The 25,724-nt window shown below is 44.9% G+C and overlaps 1 protein-coding gene across 1 annotated transcript; it reads right to left on the bottom strand.

Moving 5' to 3' along the window:
* Nucleotides 1-321: 321 nt before the first annotated feature.
* On the bottom strand, nucleotides 322-25,428 carry slc12a4 (solute carrier family 12 member 4; the record flags this gene model as incomplete). Its single annotated transcript, XM_080539043.1, has 24 exons — nucleotides 322-1,211; nucleotides 1,448-1,581; nucleotides 1,970-2,157; nucleotides 2,364-2,471; nucleotides 2,624-2,755; nucleotides 2,864-3,033; nucleotides 3,208-3,403; nucleotides 4,097-4,265; nucleotides 4,481-4,585; nucleotides 5,922-6,041; nucleotides 6,782-6,880; nucleotides 7,384-7,502; nucleotides 8,473-8,647; nucleotides 9,359-9,416; nucleotides 9,527-9,625; nucleotides 9,935-10,099; nucleotides 11,154-11,368; nucleotides 11,672-11,913; nucleotides 12,125-12,255; nucleotides 12,363-12,417; nucleotides 12,754-12,900; nucleotides 13,845-13,976; nucleotides 15,895-15,992; nucleotides 25,287-25,428. 24 exons carry the CDS (start codon nucleotides 25,426-25,428, stop codon nucleotides 1,120-1,122), a joined length of 3,291 nt encoding a protein of 1,096 aa, XP_080395169.1. The 3' UTR covers nucleotides 322-1,119.
* Nucleotides 25,429-25,724: the final 296 nt, after the last annotated feature.

Below are 25,724 nucleotides of genomic sequence, written 5' to 3'. Positions count from 1 at the left end.
ACGCTTGGCTTGGGAAAACAACCCCACCTTCAGTTGTATTTGCAGTGGCACAAACTGTGCATGTCTATCTATTCTGTATTTTAAGCAATCATTTTGAATGCTGAATTATGTAAGAATTATGGAAACTATGCGGTTTGCAGTCTTTCTGGCATTGTTTTGTGTGATTTTAATGTCTTTACTAAATATTACTTGAATATGGTTTATTACGGAAATTAATAAAGTGAAGGTGTTCCCTAGTAAGTACTGTAACACACAGGAGAAGTCAGACCTTTTCTTTAATTATTTCATAGGCTCTTTCATACAAATACTATTTGCCTGCACATCTCTTGCATTCTACAAGAAAGGAAATATGTGTTTTTTATGCTGTTCTGGTGGCCCGGGAAAGTAGTCTTCATGCCTGCATAACAACTATAATACCGTCATTATGGTCGCACATTTATATTTTTAAAACTTTTTCTCTTTCAACAATTAAAAATCATAGTCAAGTAAAAAACAAAGATAAATTATGTGTTTTAACTTCTTAAATCATTATATTATGAACACTGGTATCCACATTTACGAACACATCTGTGGCACCTGCTGAAATATCCCAACTGACATTTCGTTGTTCATTATCTACAATCGGACATTCTTCCGTCATTGGGGAAGGTTGAGGAAAATAAATAAGAAAATAAATATGATTTCTCCACCATCATGAAGCTGAGAAAGGGCTGAATGTGGCACTCTACATGAAAGCTGGTTTAGTAACACATATGGGCCACCCAAGAGACGGTTCCGTTTTGGCAAGCTATCATAGATGAGGAAATCCATCAACACAGACAAATTAATCTGTTTTTAAACAACAGACCATACAAAATACTGATTGTTTGATAGATTTCTCTGCAAAGAGGTTGCTAACGAAACCAAAACATTCTGCAGAAAATGTCAGGCAAGTGAATACTTTCTGTGGCCCTCATTCCACAGCAAAAGTCATCTTAATTTCATAATATCGAGGGTAACAAGTCAGTAACAGTTTGTGTGTAAGTCCAGGGTTGGCTGGAAGCCAGTGCTGCCCCCGGTGACTGGGGGTGGAATGTCTCCGGTTAAGGCAGTGTCATGACCTGTGGTGACCGGCTTCTGTCAGGAGTAGATAGTGATGACCTCACGTCCTCCCCCTCTAACCAGTAGCACTCTCTCCAGTCCCTCAGTCAACACCTCCAAGAACTCCATATCTGTTCTGGGGTTAAGGAAACACCACTAACCACATGATTGCTGATGCTCACTCTGCATTACACTCCTTCTAATGCACAGTGTGGTCTGCACCAGATGATGCCAGACCATTGAATGACCTAGAGATCACATTTGAGGGGGGAAAGAAAGTGTCACATTTTGATTCAATGGTGAAATATCCCTCTCTAACATAGAGAGACACTGGTAGTGTGTTGTGCTAGCCCTGGTGTAAGGATACAGTTCTCGTCTCCCTCTGTGTTTCGCGGCGGCCCTGGCATGTTGAGTAGCACCAGTCGAGCGTCATGGGATCTGTTCACGATCACCTCGTTCAGCTTCACAGCGGTGTGCATCCGCCGCACGTTGGACTGATCCCTGACACACACACGCACGCACACACACACACGCACGCGCACACGCACGCACGCACACACGCACGCACGCGCACACACACACACACACACACACACAGAGAGAACATTAAGATTAGTTATGACTAACTAGGGTATGCAGTTTGCACTGCAAATAAGCTGTAATATATTGCAACACCCCAGACCAACCCAGCAAAGGCATCAATGACAGTCCACATAAGACCTTATTAAATAACATTAAACCCTTTGCCTTTTACAGAGATGAAAAAAAAACAAGAGAGGAGAGAAGTAAAGAGAGAGTGAGGGGTAGAAGATAGACAAAAGAGAGGGGGAACTAATCTCGTTAGAAGAAGAGAAGAAGTCTCGCTTCTGCAACCTCACACAGGACTCACGGTTTGAGACTGATGAGCTCTCTGAAGTTCTCTGGAGCGTTGACTCTGTTCCGCCTCTCCGCGTCGTACTTCTCCCTGGTCCACGTCATCTGGTTCTTCTCAGGAACAGGCTCCACCACCTCCTCTTCCTCGTCTGAATACAGGCTGCCCATGCGGATCAGGGAGTGTCTGTCCTTCACTACCTGGGCCTGTAGGGGAGAGAGAGTAGGAGAGGGTGGTAGCCTCGACGTCAGAGAAGCGGCCCAGTAACATCTGGCGGAAAATCTGGTGTCAAGTAGAGGGTTTGGGGGCAGGGGTGTTTGTGTGTTCTCGCGTGCATGCGTTTGTGTGTGTGTGTGTGTGTGTGTGTGCATGCATACGTGTGTGTGTGTTTGTGTGTAACATGGACACATACCTCTCTGTTTCTCTCTGCACTGGACAGCCTCATCTGCCTCAGCATCTGGGACCTCTGCTCCATCATCAGAGTACGCTCATACGTGTAGGCTGAGATGTCACTGTCATGCTGACGGAACAATATGTTGTTGCTTTCAGATGGCACACACTTCACTTGTAACAAACAAATGCTGCCGTTGACCGTTGAATACACTAAGGATAGGAGGTTATGGAAAGAAGAAGTGAGCTCTGTTGTATGTGTTGTATGTATATCTCTCTCACCATCTCCACAACTTCCACCTCCGCCTCTATCCTCAGCTGGTACAGAAAAGTAGCCAGGTCCTTCTTCATCTGGATGCTGTTGTCGTCCATTTGGGCCACCGTGAAAATGCGCATCTTGCATTTCCTCCACACCTGAAACCGTAGGAAATGAATGAATGAATTCATATTTGGTCAGGTTTAATATTGGCCAACACAGGGTTAATGAGGGTTAATGAGGGTTTCCTTGGTCGTCGTGGTTACCTTGTGCTGTTTGAGCAGGAAAGGCAGCAGCATGAGCATGCCCCCGTCGTGCACGATCCACCACACGTCGATGGTGCCGTCCGTGAAGCGCTCGTGGTTGCTAGGGTAGAACGACACGTTCTTGGGCACCATCAGAGCCAGGTGGGCAGCCGTGGTACAGCGGACTGTGTCTATGGGGGGGGGGGGCACAGAGTGGCAGAGATGTTTTGAGATCTTTTCTTTGTTTTTCTACTGTAGAATGCGAAATTGAATGCTTCAAATGATACAAAGGGCAGATATAGCCCAAAGCTAGCATTGTGGACCATTCAGGATCAGCCTGGTTTACAGTGGTCAGGGGGTCTTACTGATGAAGGTTTTCCAGGCGCGGGGGTCTTCGCTCTGCCTCCAGCCGTAAGGCCAGCCCATCACCACCGTGTTGTGCTTCATCCCCCCCAGACCGCAGGACTGGATGAGGTGGGCGATGCCCTCTCGCACCTTGGACGCCACCACCACCTGGCAGAAGCCCTTAACCCTCTCGATCTCCATCATGTTCTTAATGGCCTGCCGGGAGGAGGAGAGGAGAGGAGACGAGAGGAGAGGAGAGGAGAGGAGAGGAGAGGAAAGGAGAGGAGACGAGACGAGGAGACACAACTTTATAGCTTTTTCGACATGAAATGCTCCATTTGAAGGCTCACTTAAATTCATGAGGGTATGTCCACAAGGGAATCTAATGGAAGCGGTTGCAGAGCTGAAGGCAACAGCCCTAAGCAGTCGTAAACAAACAGTTAGCATCTTTTTTACACAGGGCAGTAATGTAACCCTACACTACCTTAGCAGAGGTATGGTCAGAGAATGATGTTCAGTTCCAGCCCTACCTCAAGTCAAGTCAGATTGATTAGCCATTGGAATTGTTCATTAAGCTCCACATACAAGACACGCAACAACATTTTTAAAATCCCACCTGAAAACCTACATGTTCTCCCACGCATACAACCTCCTCTACCCCTAACCATCTCCCCTAACCCTGCCACCCCCCTCCCCCCCGTGGACATTGCTGCGTTACTGTGTTCCCCGTTCGTTAACTCTGTGTTCTACGTGCTCATGTTATCTGTTGCTTGTTGTTTCTTTGTTTTCAGTTTTTTCCCATATTGTCAGCGTCTTTGAGCCTCGGAAAAGCGCTATATAAATATAATTAATTATTATTATTATTATTATTATTATTATTATTATTACATTAAATCCATCCAGACCTACCTGCTCAGAGGCCTGGGTCTCCCCGTAACTGTCCAGGAAGTTGCCCTGGATGACGGAGCCCACTATAGTCAGGCCTTTTCCGGCCTTCAATTGGGAGGCGAAAGTCAGCAGGCGAGGGTACTTCACATGCAGATCCTCATCTAACTTCAACAGCACCAACACCTGGGGTCTACATCAGGCAGGAGTGTGTGGTCGGCCAAGAGACATAAACATCATGAGAAACGGACAAGTCCTGTTGCTCACAGTTCAAATAGAAAATTAGGAGAGAGTGAAATAAAGCCTATGTTGGTGGAAATCTGAGTTGGTTATATTGGGTGTTTGAAGGGGGATTCATGTCAATATTTGAGACGGTTGCCACCAGATATCTGAGCGTGTGTTAGTCACCTCCAGTTTTTGGTATGGGGCGGTCCAGCCTCCAGGCGCAGGAGAGCGTATCGCGCACCGCTGAGTGATAAGCCTCGGATCCCATCCCCCCACTCCTTCTCTGCTCTGTGAGAGAGAGAGAGAGAGAGAGAGAGAGAGTGAGAGAGAGAGAGAGAGAGAGAGAGAGAGAGAGAGAGAGAGGGAGAGAGAGAGAGAGAATTGTTTATTTATTTATATGTACAGTGGCCTGCATAAGTAATGGGACAGTGAAGCATTGTTTCTTCTTGTGGCTCTACACGCCAAAAGGTTGGATTTTAAATCAAACAGTAGAGTAGAGATTCTCAGCTTTTATTTGATGGTATTTGTGTACATACAGAACGTACAACACGTTTCATGCATAACCCTAACCCTAAAAGTAAAGGGATAATAGGCTTGACAGGTGTTTCTGTTAAGTCAGGTGTGTTCCATCACATCATTTATGGAGGCATAAGAGAGCTGTCAATGTGTAGTATGGATTCTATGCATTAGCCTTTAAAATGTGCTATTGGTGTGAAACATGAGGACCAAAAACAAGTCAAGGAAGCCATTATTGTACAGAAAAATCAAAAACATAGCCAACACCTTAGCAACATAGCAACAGTTTGGATCATTAAAAAGAAAACAAAGCACAGAGCTCAGCAATTGCAAACTGCTGGTAGGCCATGGGAAACTTGACTGAAGAATGTTCACCATAATTTTCTTTTAAAAAAGAAGAAATGTCCCACAGATGTCCCACGTCAATGTGTCAGAGACGACCATCCGCAGAATACGTCACTAGCCGAACTACAGAGGCAACACTGTAAGATACAACCACATCCTCAAAAAGGAACGCCTAAAACGCCTTCAGAGGTCTGAAAAAAGGTCTTGTGGACAGACAAGATTAAGATAAAATGGTCTGCTCCAGTGATGCAAATGCCTTTGGATGACGCTTCATCATACAGTAAGACAATGACCCAAAACATACTGCCATAGCAACTAGGGAGTTTTTCAGGGCTTAAAAGTGGAACTGGCCAAGTCAATCTTAATCTTTAAATCCAATTGAACATGCATTTCATTTCCTTATTCCTTATTGTCTGGTGGGGTCAATGGCTCACCGTCTGGTGGGGTCAAGGGTCACAGACTTCAGGCAGTTGTTGCATGCAAAGGATTGTCGACCAAATACTAAATATGAGTGCTTAATTTAGACATTTGATGAATCTGTCCAATTACTTTTGGGTACCCTGAAATAGGGGGTCCATGCATACACATTTCTGAATGGGGAAACAAATACGTAAACAAATACCATCAAATAAAAGCTGAGAATCTCTAGTTACCTCATAGTACTTGTTTGATTTGAGTGTAGAGCCAAAAGACCAAAAATGCTTCACTGTCCCATTACTTACTGTACACAGGGCACTATAAACCCCTGCCGATCCTCACATACCCCTGGTACTCAATGTACTTGTAGATCATGCCGGCGATGCCCATGGCCACAATGGCATAGTACCAGGATGAGATGAACATCAGAGCCACACACATGCTCATTCCCAGGAATGACAGAGCCCTAGGGGAAACACACAGTGTGCAGTCAGCTTTCACATCAACAGTTGGCACAACCAGACAGCAAAACAAAAACAGCTGAGAGCAGGAAGCTTCAATTTAACGCAAATTGCTTCTGGTTGAACCACCAGAAACAATAGTACAAGGCCACCATGATGTACACATATGCACGTTACAATAGTGTGAAATCTGCACGCTCCCACAAAGCACTATAAAATACTGCTGGTTGATATTGAATGCATGCATGTTTAGCCGGTAACTACTTCCATGTGCAGGTGCACGTATGCTATTAGTGATTGGCTTGTCAACTTTACACAACCACCAAAACAGGCCAGCTAGCACATGACAGGACTCAGGGCTGATGAAAACTAATTCTAGTTACACTCTTAGAAAAAAAAAAAGTTCTACCTAGACAGCTGAAGAAGGTTTTTGTTCTACAAGTGTACTGGTATTATCCTTCTTCCCAACCAATGTTTGTGGTCTGAAGATGGAGGCTAAAATTACCAAAATGCCACTGGAGTCACCACATTCATCAACACTACATAACTCACACTACAGCAGGTGTAGTCAACAACTCAACAAAGAGTTGATACTCTTGTCAATATCATCTGACCACATGAGCTTATTCAAATAAAAGGTGTGCTGTAGCACATTAACATGTCTACCCAACACACCCACACATATACAAATGAGCAGTATGCTGCCTATGCACACATACCAATGCCCACACACAACTATACTTACCAGTGGTAGTATTTAAACCGAGGCCTCCAGTTTGGTGTTCGCAGTAGAGTCTGCACAGCACAAGCTAAGTTCACAAACAGATAACACATCAAGAAGAACCTGTTGAATAAACACATGTTGGATTACTTAGTGGAATTACAATATAGGACCTTGAAATAGCCACAGAATACATAGCCTTAGAATCTCTCTCAGCTGTTTCTCCGTTTCTCCGTTTCCAAACAGAAAAACAAGAAAGTAAAAGTGAAAATCGAAGTAAAAGTCCCGCGGTGACCTTATACACACACACATCCATTTGTGATGCGTGTACACAGTGCCGGTTGACATGAGCAGTTTGACTCCTAAGAATTTGTCTAAAAAAGTACAAAAGTAAATAAAGTACTCTTTGCGGTGAGATGGAGTGGAACAAACCACTGGAGACAGATGATTCAGATTACAGTGAGTGGGAGGAAAAATAATGTTTCTGGAAAAGTGATCTCATTTTCCTGAGGGCAAGAGTTTAAGAGATGCACAAGTCCAGGAACACTCAACCAACGTACAAACATCATTTTACCTGATTTTACCTGAATGCATGTGTGTGTGTTTGTGTGTGTGTGTGTTCTCACATAGAGAGGATGGGAGCCACCATGTCCAGAGAGGCAATAAGGATGCCCAGCTCAGCAATGAGACCAGTCAGGAGTAGTGCCCATGTGGGCTCCCCATTGGCCTTGCCATGCCCAAATACCTACAGAAGGAAATAAGTCATAATAATAACAAGCGTTATTTCTATAGCACCTTTCATACATAAGAATCCACCTCAAAGTGCTGTACAATACAGCGCAAAAGAAAGAAAAAAGGAACAGGTTAGAAACAAAAAACAACTAAAACATATTTGATCAATACAATAAAAGCAGCAAAAAAGCAACATCAAGTGGTGGCATTAAGAATTGGAGGACAGCCACCTAATTTCGTTGGTTCTAGATTAGGATTCGGATAGATTGGGGTGTTTTTCATAAACCTTTATTTAGCCAGGTCACAGTAAGTCTCATTGAGATAAAATCAATTTTACGAGCGAGAAAACAAATTCCCTCTCTTACCCAGAGGGACTAAGTACATCTTTCAGGGAAAATTATTTGCACATATCGATATCGGTATATGTATTCAAATGAATAAACAAAGACAACCTAATATTATCTCTGGTCCCCTGGGCTTCCGTTAACATGATATGTTCACAGTTTGTAGCAGTGTAAAAATATCCACATCAAGAATATGGAGCTGGTAAACATGTTGTCTGGCTTGACTTGTGAGAACCATGGAAAGAGACCTGCTATGTGCACCAGCAGTGGTGGAACCTTTGGGTGCAGCTAGAAGCAGTTTAAATTAAGGTGGCTACATGAAAAAGTACATTCTGGAGGGGGCATAATTGGTATAGCACACTAAGGCATATGCCATATCATCGCAAGGTCCCTGGTTCGATTCCGTCCGTTGACATATCCTGCATGTCATTCCCCCTCTCTTTCACCCATCCTTCCTGTCAATCTCCATTGTCTCAATCCCAATAAAAAGCAAAAATGCCCTAAACATTTTTTTTAAACAGGAAAGGAAAGGTATGGGCTGGTGAAAACGGCATGACAATATAGCTCCATCCATGCCATAACATGGGTACGGCTGTGGTAGTACAGTGTATGATTTGATTGACAGGCTGAGGGTCCTACCCTCATGAAGGGGATGATGTTGTCCTTGGCGATGGCCTGTAGGAGACGAGGGGCTCCGGTCAGGGACTGTAGCCCCGCCCCCACGGTGGAGAAAAAGGAGCCAATCACAATGACCCAAGGGGAGGGCCAGGACAGAGTCCCCACCACCAGATTCCTACTGACCGCGTCCCCAAATCTGTGGAACACAACAAGAGTAGATGCGCTGATTTTATTTCAACTTCAAGTTTTGAAGTTATGGTCCATTAGTAGGCACTTCGTGTAAGGGTGTGCATTCTTTCTTCCTTATTACTTGTGTTAATTTACATTTTAACCATTAGCAGACACTTTTATCCAAAGCGATTTACAATCAGAGATTACTGGGACAGTCTCCCTGTAATTAATCTTGTTTTTAAATGTGTACAGATTGTTCTTGTTTTGTCTGTGCAAAAGAACAATCTGTACACATTTAAAAACAAGATTAATGACATGCACATGCAGTAAGTGCAGGAGGAACCAAAAAGGGCTTGTGCGGTAGCTCCCCACAGTGGTCATACATGTCAGGACTAGACAAACAAACAGAACGATGAAAGAAAAGCTAAACCAAAAATAAACCAAAAATAAATACATAAAAAAGAGTCCAACTACTATACAAGAAAGGTATGATGGACAATAGATGTTTTTTCTTAACCAAGTAGAAGGTTGCAACCATTGGCATTTCAGGATAATGATCTCTTTGACAGATTGCACCAATTTAACATGATGCACTCTAGGAATCAGCTGCAGAAAAAAGACAACAAACACAGAACCAGATGGGCTTGTGTTTTAAAGGCTGATATTAAAGGCTGATATTAAAGGCTGATATTAAAGGCTAATATTAAAGGCTGATATTCACGCGATATTCACTTACTTGTCCCTCAGGACGACCCCTTCAATGCAGGCTCCGAACAAAACAACAGAGCTGAAATCTGATTTCAGGACATTAAGGAGCACATACAGGAACACAACATCAAGTCTCTTTTTGTAGACAAAAGTTGCATATTGTTCATATATCCATATTAGCACCATGAAAGGATACAAACTAGGGAAGTGGTGGTAATTGCCAGGATGGTTCCGATAGGGATGGACTTCTGAGCATCTTTGAGGTCCCCAGATCTGTTTGAACCTGCCATGATACCTTTTGGAAAAATGAAGAAGAACAATACATTACTGACCAAAATTACTCCCAACTAAAACATGGTCATGTACTTGGCTATATAAAAAAAAAATCAGAACCTCAATGTGGACACAAGATGCGTTTTTTAAAAGTCAACAGTATTAAACAAGATGGTAGTGGCACTGTGCTGCTAATCTGTTTCATAGTTCTCGTCCTCTGAATGTGAACTTCAATCATTAAACATGACTCCTCTCTTCCACTCTAGATGGGTACTGAGGAATCCAGTCCCTTATTCTCCATTTAGTAAAGGTCTGGGTTGCCAGGTCTTACCTGTGGCAGAGGGGAAGAATATTCCCACTAGGAGGGTGAAGGACGTGGCAATGTCTGCAGACACGTACAGGCCAAAGTTCTCCAAGGCACCGTTGACATCCACAGACGGCAGATCAGCCTTCTCCAAGAACTGCCCTTTCTCTAGGTAGTCTCCCCACATGTTATCTACCACACACACACACACACACACACACACACACACACACACACACACACACACACACACACACACACACACACACACACACACACACACACACACACACACACACACACACGCACACGCACACCAACCACTCAGCATTAGACCTATTCAGACTGCAAATTATTTATTTATTTAAAATATGTTTTTAGGCATTTCAACTTTATTGGGATAGAGACAGTAGAGATTGACAGGAAGGATGGGTGAGAGAGAGGTGGGAAGACAGGCAGGATAGGTTGTTGGCTGGAATTGAACCAGGGACCCTGTGATTACGTGGCGGCATGTGCCTTCATGAGCTACGCCACCCAGGTGCCCAAGACAGCAAATTATTACATAAATCAGCACAGAAAACCTGTGTCGAATATGTTTTTACTTGATCATTGTATATGACTGTGCTTGGCTGTGTAAGTAAGTAATTAAGTAAGTCAAGTTTATTTCTAAAGCACCTATCCCAGACCAGGGGTCACAAAGTGCTTTACATATATAAAAACATAATAAAAGAGCAAAAGTTATAGCAGGTTAAAAGATATAGGTAAACAAGTGAAAATAAGAACAAGAAACAAATAACAAGTGTACAACAAATAATAACAGGACACAAAAAGACAGGCTTTTGAGGTTAGCCAAAAGCCTGTCTATACAGGACAGTCTTCAGCTGTTTTTCAAAAGCTTCAACCGAGACCGCCGATCTAAGATCCAAGGGAAGAGCATTCCAAGTTTGGGAGCCACGGTTTGATGCTCGATCACCTTTGGTTTTTAATCTGGCATGGGGGACAACCAACAAACCCTGGTCCTGAGAGAGGACCTGAGAGACCTACTGGGGCTGTAAGGACACAGTAGGTCACAGACGTATGCAGGTGCCTGACCATGAAGGGCTCTGTAAGTGATGACCAGAACCTTGAATTGAATTCTAAATTTGATGGGGAGCCAGTGTAGAGACGCTAAGATGGGAGTACTATGACATGACTTTCTGGACTCTTTCTGGACTCTGGACCTGTGCCGTGGAGGGTGGGAGGTTACCTCTGATGATGCCACTGGCCATCCCTGGGATCGCCTGGACCTCTGTCACGTTGTTGTGGCTGAAGTACTCATCACACTGAGACATGCTCATGTTCCCCGCCCCGCAGAACTTTATCCATAGCTGACTGGGTACAGTCAAATTACCCTCCATCACTGTCTTCCCACACACGTCAAACTGATCTCTCACCAACGTCCTGTTGCCCAGCATGCATATCCTGGAGAAGGAGTGAAATGATTAGTGGAGATATGGGGAGGATGACACAGTAACTATGCTCACTCTGCATCAGATAGTAGGCTATATGGCTGCACTGAAAACCATAGATAGGATGTTTGTCCTTTTAGTTCAGGAAGAGTAAAGCAAAGGAATTTGCAGGCAACAGAACAGCATGAACATGTCTTTCTTAGGTTTCCTGTGGGACCAACAAACAACCATAATAATCTCAAATTAAACCCAATCATTCATCTCACTTCCCGTTGAGACGGTAAACAAAGTGTCTCCTTCTCCTACGCGGACTTACGAGAACTCCGGCGGGTGAAAGATGGATTTGACCGCCCCAGCGTAGATGGACACGATAGAGATTATGACACAGGCTAGGAAGAGGGACGCCAACTTGTTGACGTATTTGACCCCCACGAAGACCACCACCGCCATGAGGCTGAGGCAGATGGTGCCGTACACTCTCATGTTGTTGAGAATGGCACCGTCGCCCCCGTGTGGGTCTGTGGAGTGGAAGATGGCCGCCTGAGGAAGCAGGTATTTCTGTGGGGTGGGAGGAAGACATGGGTTATTTTAGGGCCATGATAAAGCTGGCAATTCTTTTCACATGAACATCATCCATCCCCAACATGTATGAGGGATGCAAAGTTCTTTCGTTATGTTAGTTATGTTATCATCCCCCATTGTTTACATGTAAGCCACCTGAATGTGACTGTGAGTATCCTCACTACAGGGTTCAAAGGTCATGACTAACCAGGAAGATCTCGATAGCCCCCAGTATGTACATGGCAGCAGCGAAGGTGGTACCCAGGTAGAAACAGAGCCCCACTGCGCCCCCAAACTCAGGACCCAGGGAGCGGGAGATCATGAAGTACGCTCCTCCGGCTGCAACACCGACCAGACCAAAACACAGTTAGCAAGATTAAACCTGACCTGGGGTCAAAGGACATGGTGCTGTTACTATTGAAATGTTCTCAAGCTTATATCGTTACCTGGGACGACCCCATTTGTTGCTATAGCACTCATGGATATGGCAGTAAGCATTGTCTGTGAGACAGAAAGTAAGCAATTAGATCACCATAAGATTGTCACTGAGTGAGAGATCTGGCCTGTACATCAAAACAGAATTAATGCTGTTAATCTACATAACATAATTCATGAATTATACTTGAATCATCAACAGATTTCATTTCCTTCGAAGTAAACAAGTGATATCTGTAGAGTATGTTAGGGTGTATTATATCCCCCTGGCCATAGCAATTGGCAGGTCCAATTTCATCAGGACCTTTGGCATGGGGACAAGAATGGAGTAAAATGGTATCCTAGAGAGGGGGAGGGAGTGTGTGTGTGTGTGTGTGTGTGTGTGTGTGTGTGTGTACTAACACAGGAGCAGCACATGAAGACGATGAGGAAGGACTGGACGATGCCGGCTGTGCCCACTATCCACGTTAGACGGAGGAAGAGGATGACGCCAAATATGTTCTGTAGACAGGGCAGATACACGCCCATCAGGGTGCCCATGTTGGGGGACTGCAAACACAGAAATATATAGAGAGAGAGAGAGAGAGAGAGAGAGAGAGAGAGAGAGAGAGAGAGAGAGAGAGAGAGAGAGAGAGAGAGAGAGAGAGAGAAAGAGAGAGAGAGAGAGAGATTAAATGGACATGACATTTCAAATTTAGATTAGACAACGAAATGCAGTTTAGCATCTAATCAGAAGTGCAAATAGTGATATAGTGCAAAACATGATATTGTAGACAAAATAGAATATGTACAGTTATTACGTGATAAGTACAGTATGTAGTACAGATATGTACAGTTAGGTAAATTCAAAGCTGGTCAGACGCTGGTCAGACCTCAACGGTAGTCGGATGTCAATATACTGTTATATATACAGCTATATGCATCAACTCCAAATGACTGGAGAAGATAGACACTGTATAATTATCTGAACCTTTCCATTAATTTCGGATTCCATTAAAATGAGTGTCATTAAAGTAAGTTCAATCTAATATCAGTCCTAAAACATACTGAGGGTTGAGGAGGGCAGGGGGAATCAAACAAAGAAACTGACAGAAAGCTGACCACTTAATATCTGAATGTACCGTATGTTTTAAAATGTTGTCAGGAAATACTATTGAGAAATAAAAAAATGATTTGTTGTATGGATCGAATTGGTCTACTACCAAGTTATTATGGCAGCAGTGTTTTAAACTGTTTTATAGTCATAGTTCTGTATGAGTGCACATGCATTAGGACACACTGGAAACAGCAACATTGATCAAAAGTATTGATCTTATGTTTCAAGGTCGTTACAATCACAATACATACAGTCAGCTTAGTTCTCATCAGCGTGCCCTACGGGTACAGCCTGTTCCTGATAGACACCAACACATCCCAGTACATGGACACACACAGTCAGACAGACAGAGAATGAGACAGAGAGTCTACAGTCTTGAGTCTTGTTGACCTCTGACCTTGGGGGGCTTCCTGCGGGATGACTCAGCGCTCTCTGCATCCTCGTGCTCCTTGGCCCCCTGGGTAATGTTGGTGTAGTTGACCAGCCGGCTGAGCAGGGAGGACACCTTGGGCCGGATGTCCAACTCCTCCTGTGGGACGAGACAAGGGAGGGTTCCTACAAGTTTCAACAAGTCCAATTTAAGACCTTTTTAGACCTTTTTTAGACCTCTTTGAAAATAATTGTTTACCTATTCGCGACACCATATGATAGCTTTTTGTCATCCTCAAGGTGATGAAATTAGGGATTTCACTGGCATACAGACAAAAAAGGAAGCACATTTCTGAGTAAATAGATGTGGTCGGACTGATTTCATTGCAGGATCTCATTTTTAAGACCTAGCACCTCATTTTTAGACCAAATAACTGACATTTTAGGCCTTCTTAGGCCTTATAAATTGGATTGCAGGATTTTAGCCTTTAAGGCTTTTTAAGACCAGCGCGGGAACCCTGTAAGGGAGAGCTCTGCACATGGTTTTGTAGAAAATGTAGGGTCATGCAAACTATTATGCAAAATGTATAATGTGCAGTGTAAATGTGTGTCTGCGCGCGTTCTGTGTGTAGGTGAGGAGAGCAAAAGCTGGGCTGAAACGTGTACTGTAGATGCAGTAGTCTCTCATTGCTTTAAAGCAGGGGTCGGCAATTAGGTTTGGCCTCGGGGCCAAAAAATGTTTAGCCACTAGATGGCGGGCCCGAACATAATCAAAGGCTCATTTAAGTAATTGATTGTTAAAAAATGTGACACGTTCTAATGCTTTGACTTTTCTTTCGAGAAATGTACACATTGCTAGTCAACTAACACAGCTTGTTTTGTGAGCCTGCTAACAATGTAAAGTAGTGTTCTAGTTAACTAGGTAGCAGTCCAATCCATTACGTTGCAGTATTTGGGCTTGACTAGCGAGTTTGTGTTGTGATTCTCAACAACGTTGAAACGTAGTTTCACCCTTTTCCATATTTTTGAATAATAAATGTGTGGACTGACGATGTAGCGCAGCCTAACTTATTCTAATAATTATTTAACATAGTTTTATTCTGAATTATTCCCCCTCCTCCCAGACAAGGTCACATTATTATTGGATTGATTGTTTGCGTGTCGGGTGAAGTTGGCTAAACATTTAACCTGCTAGCTAGCAAGAGAAACATCATGTCACTCTCCAAAGGTCTAAAGAGGAAAGTTGACGGTGAAAACAGGGCATTTAAAGAGGAATGGACAGTGAACTATACGTTCATCCTACCTGGTTTCATCAATGCAAAGCCGTTGTGAGACTCACATTTTACGTGCTCACAATGTTCCCTTTCTATACATGCGGGTCGTCCTTTTCCTCAATGAATGTGATAAAGACGCACGAGAGGAATTGATTGATGCATAAAAACCTTGAGAACTGCCTGGCCTGCGGATTAAAGTGACATCCATATCACCAGATATCAAGCAAATAGTGACCGATGGGATGTTCATATGTGTGTTGCAGTCACATACGTAAACATTACGTTTGAATGATTTAATGAGCTGATGTTATTTTTTTCAAACCACACCGCATGTCGGCTATTTCAGCACTACACGTTGTCCACCTGCTTATGATTCACTCTGAGGGGTTCAGGGTCAGTGCGCTTCGGTGCACCCCGCTGCCTGATTTTCTGTCCCTGTGTCATTCACTCTCAACATGAATAAAAGTACAATAAGCATTATTCAGGTGGAGGTAGATTCTCTATTTGGACATTATAGGCGCGGTGTGGGACTGTCGGTCCGATATTGTAAAAAAAAAAAAAAAAGTGGATTCTCTAAATAATCTGCTGGGCCAAATATTATTGGTGACGGGCCAGCAATGGCCCACGGGCCGCCTATTGCCGACCCCTGCTTTAAAGTGTCATTGATAGTCTGGATGGTTTGTTTATAAAACGGGCTGTTCTGTACTTTTGAAAAAGCAGCAGGTGTTTACAGTCCTGTCCAGTCCGGTACCAGTTAAGAGAGTGGTACATGTTATTGGAGTGGAAACAGGGTGCCTCACTGACCTCAAACAGGGCCAGGTTCCTGTCATAGAAATCCGTCTTCTTTGCAGCAGCATCTGCACTGCTGAGGAACGGACTGTCCTCTTTGTGATTTCCATGTCCTAAGTAAAGACAGATGAAAGGAAAGAGATGATAGATTAATGAGGAGGAGAAGGGATGGGATATAAAGTAAATCTCCTTTGTTGGTTAAAATATCTTTTAGAACCAGCTCCCATTTTGCATGCTGGTATTGGGAAAGAGTGCATAAAAAAATTATAACGAAAAACATACCGCTATCAGGAAACCAGAGGCATGACATTTTAAACTAAGTAAACTAAGTAAACTAGTTTAGAGAAATAATAACATACAGGAGGAGGGAGCCTGCCAAATTAAATAAAATGCTTGCCATGTGACAAAACCATCCAACTGTACAAAGAAATGTTCCCTATGAAACAACTTAACGGCAACTACGGTGTATCCTAGCTGCCATTTCATCAATGGTTGGATCAATTTAATAACCCCTGACAGGGATGAATCTTGTGCCATGAGATGTTAGGGTTAGGCAAAGGACAGGCTGTTTCCTTCAATAGTTTTTCCACACTGACCGAACTCAAAGGTTCCCACAGTCTGCCTCTGCTTTAAAGAATGACATCACTGTCTCCCGCAGGCTTCCCATGCTTCTGAGCTGGAAGTGGATGGGGGAAAACAACTGGACTTCATTAGATGAGGATAATAGAACATGGTCATGTTTCCACCTTGACCTTCATCGTAAAGGCTTACCAATGCTTCTGGTGAGAGGACAGCGATGAAAACTCAAGCATTCAATATTACAATTTGCAGAATGTGGCAACCCATCACTTTAATCAAGATGAAAGACAAACCGACTGAAAAAACACGTTTGCATACAGTAGGCTATACTACGCATTTGCATAGTGCAGATGCATGTCTAAACCAGACCCATCAATGTTTGATCGCAGAAATAACCGACAAGTTCATATATAACTTCCTCCTCATTTGGAGGTCTTTCTCTTGACACAGAAAGCAGATGCTTGAGGAAAATTGTGGCAAACACACACACACACACACACGCACACGCACACAAACTAAATCCCAAATCCAACCTGTTGTTCTACAAACACTCTGCAGTATAGATATTCAACCCACTAGTCTGCATAGATCTGAGCATAAGACCAACGCGAGATGCTCTCGCCAATCGCCTAAGAACAGAGTCAGACCCCCGTATCCCCGACCCACACCCACCTGTGTCCGCCGTCACATTGCCATTGGTGCTCCTGAGGGTGACCATGCTTCCACGCTGTGTACAGAGAGCCATGTACTCTGGGCTCAGGCTCGGGCATAGTAAGGCAGCAGCCAGGTCGCCCTGTCACCCAGGGCAAACTCTCATTATGGGGCCTGATCTGGCACACACAGCAAGGGGGCACGCGCAGGCGCACACACAAACCAGGACGCACACATGCACACACACACACACACAAACCAGGACGCACGTATGCACACACACACATACACACACACACACACACACACACACACACAAACCAGGATGCACGCACGCATGCCTGCACACACACACACTCACACTCACACACACACACACACACACACACACTCACACACACACACTGTGTGGATATGATGTGTCGTGCACACACAGAGGGGGTTCTCTAAAGCAGAGGCCACAGCTTATAGAAAGTACAGTATATTATATACAGTATGTTTTTGGGTAACGTGTGGCCTGACTTGTCATTGAGGGCCAACAGAATGTGTGTATTACTGTCATTGTAATAAGCTGACTTGCGCTAACAAAGCAACTACAATTGCAGTTGAGGATTTTGTAAACATACTTAATATAGGCTACAGTAGCAGCTGTTTGTTAAAGGTATCTGTATGTATCACTACAGGCATGCAGCCAGAAAAACTGTACTGCGCGTGTTTCTCACTAGGATGTCATATGTGCAGGGAAACAAAAGAGCAAAACTATACAAATACTGCCCTCTGGTGTCCATTTTGTGTTGGTGCTATGTTAGAACATTGTAGTGAACAAATGGAGAAAATATCTATTTGCGTTTGTATTGTAAAACAAGCTGAATAACCCCCCCCCTCTCTCTCTCTCCTCACTGTTCTCTGGCTATCTCACAACCACGACAATCTCCTCATTCACACTTATTACTTACACTTATAAGGATGGGGGGTGGAGCCCTGTTAATGACCTCACATTGGATGTTTAATTAAAGAGATTAAAGATTAGCACACTGTTATGAAGGCACACAGACACCCACTGTGCAGCAAAGAAAAGCACAGTGGCTGTAAGGGGCTTGTCCCAACAAGTCAACGTCGCCACTACAAGAATGTCTCGCAGCCACAGGATTAAAGACTGGCCAAAAAAGTGAGACTGCCGATCCCGCTGAGTTTACAGCTGCACACAACAGTCACTTCTGAACAGCCTGCGATGACTGTAGTGTATAAGTCAGCATGATACAGCATTTTACTTTTACTTTGTTTCTGTGACAAACAATGTTTGTTTTAATCAGCACAGCATCCATAGCTATCAAGACATTCAGTTTTAGGAAATGTTCCATCTACTTTGTACAGTCTGAGTGTCTATTACTCTTTTTTACATGTACGAGAAACTGTCTGTTAAGCCCTAGGTCCATTTGAGACATTAACTTTCACCAAGGCCAAAGTTCACATGGAGTCTGACCTGTTGTTTACCGAAACAACCAATATAGGGCAAGCAGACATAATCTTAAGGTCACGGTAAGTTCACAACGACCCAATAACCTAATGCCACACAACCACTTGTTGTGGACCTTATCAGAAACCTTTCTAGGACAGAGGAAGAGTTTGTGTTTACATGTGGTAGCTTTTCATTTCTATGACTGGGTGACCAGTGGCTGAGGCCATTAATGCCTGAGTCACAGGTCAGGAAGCCAGACACTTCTGCATGTCAGCAAGCACTAAAGCCGATTAGTGGTGGAAAACAATTTCTCACCTCATTAGCTGCTTAGGGAGGAAAGCCTCTTTGCTAAACTTCTCCTTTAATGAACATTTAAGACTTCATTAAGAGGTAGAGAAGTCATGCAGCTTACAGCAGGACACTCAATCTGTAGTGTGGTCAGTTGGCGAAGGTTGCATTGTGATTAGTGGTGTTCAAAGTTAATGTGTGTGTGTGTGTGTGTGTGTGTGTGTGTGTGTGTGTGTGTGTGTGTGTGTGTGTGTGTGCGTGTGTGCGTGTGTGTGTGTGTGTGTGTGTGTGTGTGTGTGTGTGTGTGTGTGTAACATGCCCAACTGATAAACAAGTGATATAGAGTATGTTAGGGTGTATTAGGGTGTATCCCCCTGGCAGGTCCAATTTCATCAGGATTTTTGGCATAGGGACAAGAATGGGGTAAAATGGTCCTAGAGAGAGGGAGTGTGTGTGTGTGTGTGTGTGTGTGTGTGTGTGTGTGTGTGTGTGTGTGTGTGTGTGTGTGTGTGCGTGCGTGTGTGTGTGGGCGTGGGTGTAGGTGTGTGGGCGGGTGTGAATGAGAGAGGGAGAGTGTGAGAGAGATATTAACACTACATGCAGGAGTGTGAAGGTTTGCTTGGGTAATGTGCGCATGTCAAGGGGCTTTGGGTGTGGGTGATTGTGACTTTGTGTGGAGACCAAACAAGTCATATTTATAATGTAACAGGACCAACTGGGTCAATGCCAAGATCACTCAGTAAATCAACATTAGCTCAACTCGACAGACACCAAAGTCTTTCAGAGATGTCAACCAAACCTAAGGTGGGTACACAACAATACTAGAAAGTGTTAGACAGTTAAATTCTGTTCAGTTGTGTAGTTCCAGTGCATAATAATTTGATGTTAGTTTGTCATTAAAGTGTAACTAATGTATAATGTAGATAAGAACAAGTACATGTACAATCAAAAGAGGTGATACATATCCTTACCTACTTTTCTGTACAGTGTAAATAAGAGGGAAACTAAATTACAGGCTAATAGTAATCAAATTCGATTGTATTTAATTTCCTCTGGGATTGGAAGAGGAGGAATTTGTAATTGATCAGATTACTTTAATTAGATGAACTGCTCACTGATAGGAAAATCTAATTGTGATTAAATCTAATACACCAAGTTGCACATGGTAATAATATTTTTTTTCTCTGAGGGTTGGTCACTCACTAATTCAAAGCAAAGCAGTTAGGTGTATTCCACTTTTCTCAATATACTTTTCAGCTCACGCTTGCTCTGCTTAAATATAGATATTCGGAAGAGAGGAGACAACTCACTTGATGGGTCTTTATCCATAAAAGCATACACACCCTACAACCTGCTTTAGTCTTTCAATTCTGCCTCAACCAAAGAGGACAAACATTCTCTGGGTTCACACTAGCACATTTCTGCTTCTTTCAGATGATCCTTTCAGTTCATTGAGCTAACTTGGAGAGTCTGTTGAAGTACCAAGGGCATGGGTTATTAATATCATCCCTCCTCCCTTTCCTGGTGAGAAAAACACTTCATGCCACAACAATGGACCATCATGAGCAGTAATAGGGCTTTTTCATGAGAAACTGCAGCCGAACAGAACAGAGGAATGCCAGCCTGCTGTGCTGGGGCCCTTAGTGCTAACTTTGATGTGCACTAACGATGGGGAAAGGACCGCTGCCTTGGATGAGGTGAAAGCGGAGGGGCAGTTGGATAGGGTGAAGGCGGAGGGGCAGTTGGATAGGGTGAAGGCGGAGGGGCAGTTGGATAGGGTGAAGGCGGAGGGGCAGTTGGATAGGGTGAAGGTGGAGGGGCAGTTGGATAGGGTGAAGGCGGAGGGGCAGTTGAATAGGGTGAAGGCGGAGGGACAGTTGGATAGGGTGAAGGTGGAGGGGCAGTTGGATAGGGTGAAGGTGGAGGGGCAGTTGGATAGGGTGAAGGTGGAGGGGCAGTTGGATAGGGTGAAGGCGGAGGGGCAGTTGGATAGGGTGAAGGCGGAGGGGCAGTTGGATAGGGTGAAGGCGGAGGGGCAGTTGGATAGGGTGAAGGCGGAGGGGCAGTTGGATAGGGTGAAGGCGGAGGGGCAGTTGGATAGGGTGAAGGTGGAGGGGCAGTTGGATAGGGTGAAGACGGAGGGACAGTTGGATAGGGTGAAAGCGGAGGGGCAGTTGGATAGGGTGAAGGTGGAGGGGCAGTTGGATAGGGTGAAGGTGGAGGGACAGTTGGATAGGGTGAAGGCGGAGGGGCAGTTGCATAGGGTGAAGGTGGAGGGGCAGTTGGATAGGGTGAAGGCAGAGGGGCAGTTGGATAGGGTGAAGGCGGAGGGGCAGTTGGATAGGGTGAAGACGGAGGGGCAGTTGGATAGGGTGAAGGCGGAGGGGCAGTTGGATAGGGTGAAGGCGGAGGGGCAGTTGGATAGGGTGAAGGTGGAGGGGCAGTTGGATAGGGTGAAGGCGGAGGGGCAGTTGGATAGGGTGAAGGCGGAGGGGCAGTTGGATAGGGTGAAGGCGGAGGGGCAGTTGGATAGGGTGAAGGCGGAGGGGCAGTTGGATAGGGTGAAGGTGGAGGGGCAGTTGGATAGGGTGAAGGTGGAGGGGCAGTTGGATAGGGTGAAGGTGGAGGGGCAGTTGGATAGGGTGAAGGCGGAGGGGCAGTTGGATAGGGTGAAGGCGGAGGGGCAGTTGGATAGGGTGAAAGTGGAGGGGCAGTTGGATAGGGTGAAGGTGGAGGGGCAGTTGGATAGGGTGAAGGTGGAGGGACAGTTGGATAGGGTGAAGGCGGAGGGGCAGTTGGATAGGGTGAAGGCGGAGGGGCAGTTGGATGGGGTGAAGGTGCAGGGACAGTTGGATAGGGTGAAGGCGGAGGGGCAGTTGGATAGGGTGAAGGCGGGGGGGCAGTTGGATAGGGTGAAGGCGGAGGGGCAGATGGATAGGGTGAAGGTGGAGGGGCAGTTGGATAGGGTGAAGGTGCAGGGAGGTTGTATCCTACTGTATCCTACTGAGAGGAGAAGGCATGGGCCTGAAAATGGCCAACAGGACCAAGAAATAACGGAATTGGAAGGAACACAAGGTGAACACAATATAGTCTGTTGAAAACATCATGACATTCATTTGGGGGATAAATCAACATCTTTGGGTAATTAACTTGGTAGAGGACTTTGGTAGAGGACACTATTCAGAGAGCTCTGTTCAACCGGTGTGTGTTGGTTTCGTGCCAGTCTGCAAGACAAGTTAATACTATACAGTGGCATGCTCTCCTACTGTTCTGGTGTCTTTCAACAGAAACTAATACACTGTAGCATACTCAAGGGAGCCAGGTTTTCCATTGTTGCCAGGCTAAAGGATGTGGAAAACAGTCCTTCTCAACACCACTGCCAGCTCCCACTTTAAAATAGCACAGTGTTGTTTTGACATGTTTCACATAGCCGTATTCCCAAAGGGTTATTAGTCAAACCCAGTAGCAGTAGCCACCTGGGATTGAAAATAATACTGGGAGTGTTTCTCACAAACAACATACTCTGGGACAACAGTTTAAAGCACACAAAGGAGGTGTGTTTCACAGTTATAGTAAATATAGTAACTTGTTGTTAATTGTTTCAAAGCTTTGACATGATAGTTAGGCAGAAACAGACCTTTCATGTTGTGTACAGTTCATTAAGTGGTATTGGCCCTTAGTTGACATGGTTATGTACAACTGGTGACCTTGAGACAAACTCCTAATATGTAACATTGTTGAGGGCCTTTACTATAAAGCTCTCTTCCGTGAAATTCAACAAACCCCAGAGCAGCTCAGCCATCTGACTGACAACTGTCTGTACACCGTCCTTCAACTGATATCAGTCTTTTTCTGTCTCAGGGTTCACATTATCAGTTCAGCTGTCCAGACCCTGACAGTCCCACACATTGTGTGTGTGTGTGTGTGTGTGTGTGTGTGTGTGTGTGTGTGTGTGTGTATGTGTGTGTGTGTGTGTATATATGTGTGTGTGTGTGTGTGTGTGTGTGTGTGTGTGTGTGTGTGTGTGTGTGTGTATGTGTGTGTATGTGTGTGAGGATGAGAGTGAGTGTGAGTGTGAGTGTGAATGTGAGGCTGCGTGTGTGTGTACGTGCGCGTGAGCGTGAGTGTGTGTGTCTGTACAGGCTCTGTCATGAGATCCACATTTGTTCTCCCTCAGTGCATGTTTATCTCCACACAGCTAATGCTGTCTGATAGGCATGTGGGACAGCATGACAGGAATGGACACATCTTTTCCTGAAGCTGGTTGGGGAGGGGGGGGGGGGGGGGGGTCAGGAAGGAAAAGTATGCTGCATTCTCCAACTGATACTCTGGTGACATTATGTCACTGTTCAGTATGTGGCCAACGGTTGTCTCTATGAAAGATGAAAGACAAACCTTCAGATTTGTTACATTTGGACCTGGAGTAACTAAGTGCCTTGCTCAGGGCACACTAGTAGTGGTGTACCCAGGTGGAAGACTGTGGGTTGGGTTCCAGCAAGGTTATATGTGACACACACATAGTGCATGCACACACACCCACACATAAACACACACACACACACACACGCTAAAACCCATAACTTGGGCTTTGCCTAGTCATGGGCTGACTGGCTGGGCGCTACTGCTACCACTCCAGTGGAATGCATCTCTGCTACAATGGCGACAGTGTGCTGTCCAGTCCAGACCAGAGCTGAGTTCACAGCCTGGAACAGACGTAGCACTGTGGCTGACCGCCTACCTCCGCTCCTCCATAACCCCCCCCTCTCTCCCACCAAACCAGGCCCACCCTTCCCACTGTGGAATGACCCATTACAGCCTCACTTACAGCCCTCTTACTCAATACCCTACACTCCTCCTCTTCCTCCTTCTCCTACAACATACTAACACATACAGCCCTCTACTCTAGTACGCAGTATATCCATCCCTACCTCAGCATCCCATAGATCTGTTCTCAGGAGCTGAAACCCCCCTCAGTGCCTGGGAGAGAAGATGGTGAGAGGAACCATGTGGTGAGAGAGCGACTGGAGAACATTCCAGGTCATTTCAGGCCATCTGATGTTTTCTTTACTCATGAGGCCCCTCTTATGGGCAACAGATGAACAGCCTTTAAGACATGATGTGATGCGTCGTCATGGTGCACAATTATTTTGTTGTAAAATGTGCTGAATTGAGCTGTTGTTCAAATTGTTTTGGACGCACACACACACATGTACCCGCCGCAGCCCAACCAGTGGTAGCCCATCTTGAACACAATTTTAACATTTCAAAGAAGTATTCAGCCCACAACACAGTGCCCCAAATGTCTCAGTATTGAGAACACCCAGTGTGGTGGGAATGGATTGACTATCCAAATCAAATCAAATTTAAATTAAAATGTTCTGTCATGTACACAATATACTAGATACAGTGCAATGAAATGTTTTAGCCAGACAGTAAAAGTTAGTAGTTAATAGTCAGTGGCTGTCTTTTATTAAAAGACTTTCACCCACACACAACAGGACACGCCAGTGTGGTTTCCCATGTTGGCCTTTACAAATCAGCCCGTCTCACATAATCCTGCCCAGTGGCTACAGAGGCCACGCTCTCTCCCTTCTCTCCTCCTCTTCTCTCTTCTTTTCTCCCTGCCAAGGAGTGGTTCCTCCACTTTCCCACTTGTTACAGAAGCAAAATGAGAAACAGAAAGAGGGACAGGCTGAGGCGTAGAGAGAAAACAACTTTTTGCTTTCCGGTGTAACAGCCCTGCTCAGCCCCTCTCTGTGGAAAGAAAGACACACTTGGCACAAAGAGAGCTCCATCTTTTGTGTAAGGGAACACTTGAGGCCATTCTTGTTACAGCAGGGCTTGTCCCCTGCCGTCCCCCCCCCCCCTCTCTCTCTCTCCCTCCCTCCCTCACCCAATGCTCCCCACCCTCTGCCTTCCAATTGTTTAGCTTTTGTCACCACAGACATCTCAGGCGTTAGAGGGGACTTGTGATAGGGTAGTCTTTCTGAGCTTCTCTCACAGCCCTGTTTCTCTGAAAACAACTTTAAAAAACACACTAAAAGTTCCTTGGTAAGCTGTCAAAAAACAGCCCTGTGAGAGAATTGTCATGGTTACCATAGAACCAACTGTTCGAGTCCCCAATGTACAGCATTCCCACGGCTTGTAAGGTCAAACTAACAATGCCCCCTCATAAAATAGATATAGATAGATAGATAGATAGATAGATAGATAGATAGATAGATAGACAGACAGATAGATAGATAGATAGATAGATCAAAAGAGTCAATTGAAAGAATAAAATACAATAAAAAGACCTAATCAACATAGACCTACCATCTAGTGTGATTAACAGTTCCAAGTTTGTTTGTAGGAACTAAAGACAAAACTGTCTTAGTTTAAAAGTTCAGGATTGCAGTAGTTGTGTGTAAGTTGTTTATTAAAGACTCACCATCAGAGCTGACAGTGTCTAGGTGTCCCGGGTAACCCTGTTGTCCAGTGTCCCGGTAATCCACCCAGTTAATCCCCTCCAGACTGTCATAGTTAGACTGAGCAGCGCTGTCCTCCACTGGTACCACTGTGAAGTGGGGCATGTTTACATCTGCCCCCTACCGCAGTATCTCCAGATAAGGCTCAGCAGCGAGCAGCTCTCCCAGTCTCACCCACCCAGCTGAACTCCCACTGATCGCAACTACATTCCACTACACTGCGCTCACTTCCCCTGTGGGACATTAGCATACGCTCCACCCACATAACGGGCCAGCCTCCTGGACTCGTTGGGTGAATAGAAGGGGGCTGCCGGCCGCGAATTTGCGAAACCTAGGATGGTAGGTGAAGGCAGGGCAATACCGCTACCTGATTGGTTGGCGAAGCAGGGAAGGTAGGGCAA

The sequence above is a fragment of the Nansenia antarctica genome (genome assembly GCF_963989245.1).
Source record: "Nansenia antarctica genome assembly, chromosome: 9".
NCBI classification, from domain to species: domain Eukaryota; kingdom Metazoa; phylum Chordata; class Actinopteri; order Argentiniformes; family Microstomatidae; genus Nansenia; species Nansenia antarctica.
The sequence above is the reverse complement of the archived record's forward strand: the minus strand, read 5'-3'. Positions and strand labels throughout refer to the sequence as shown.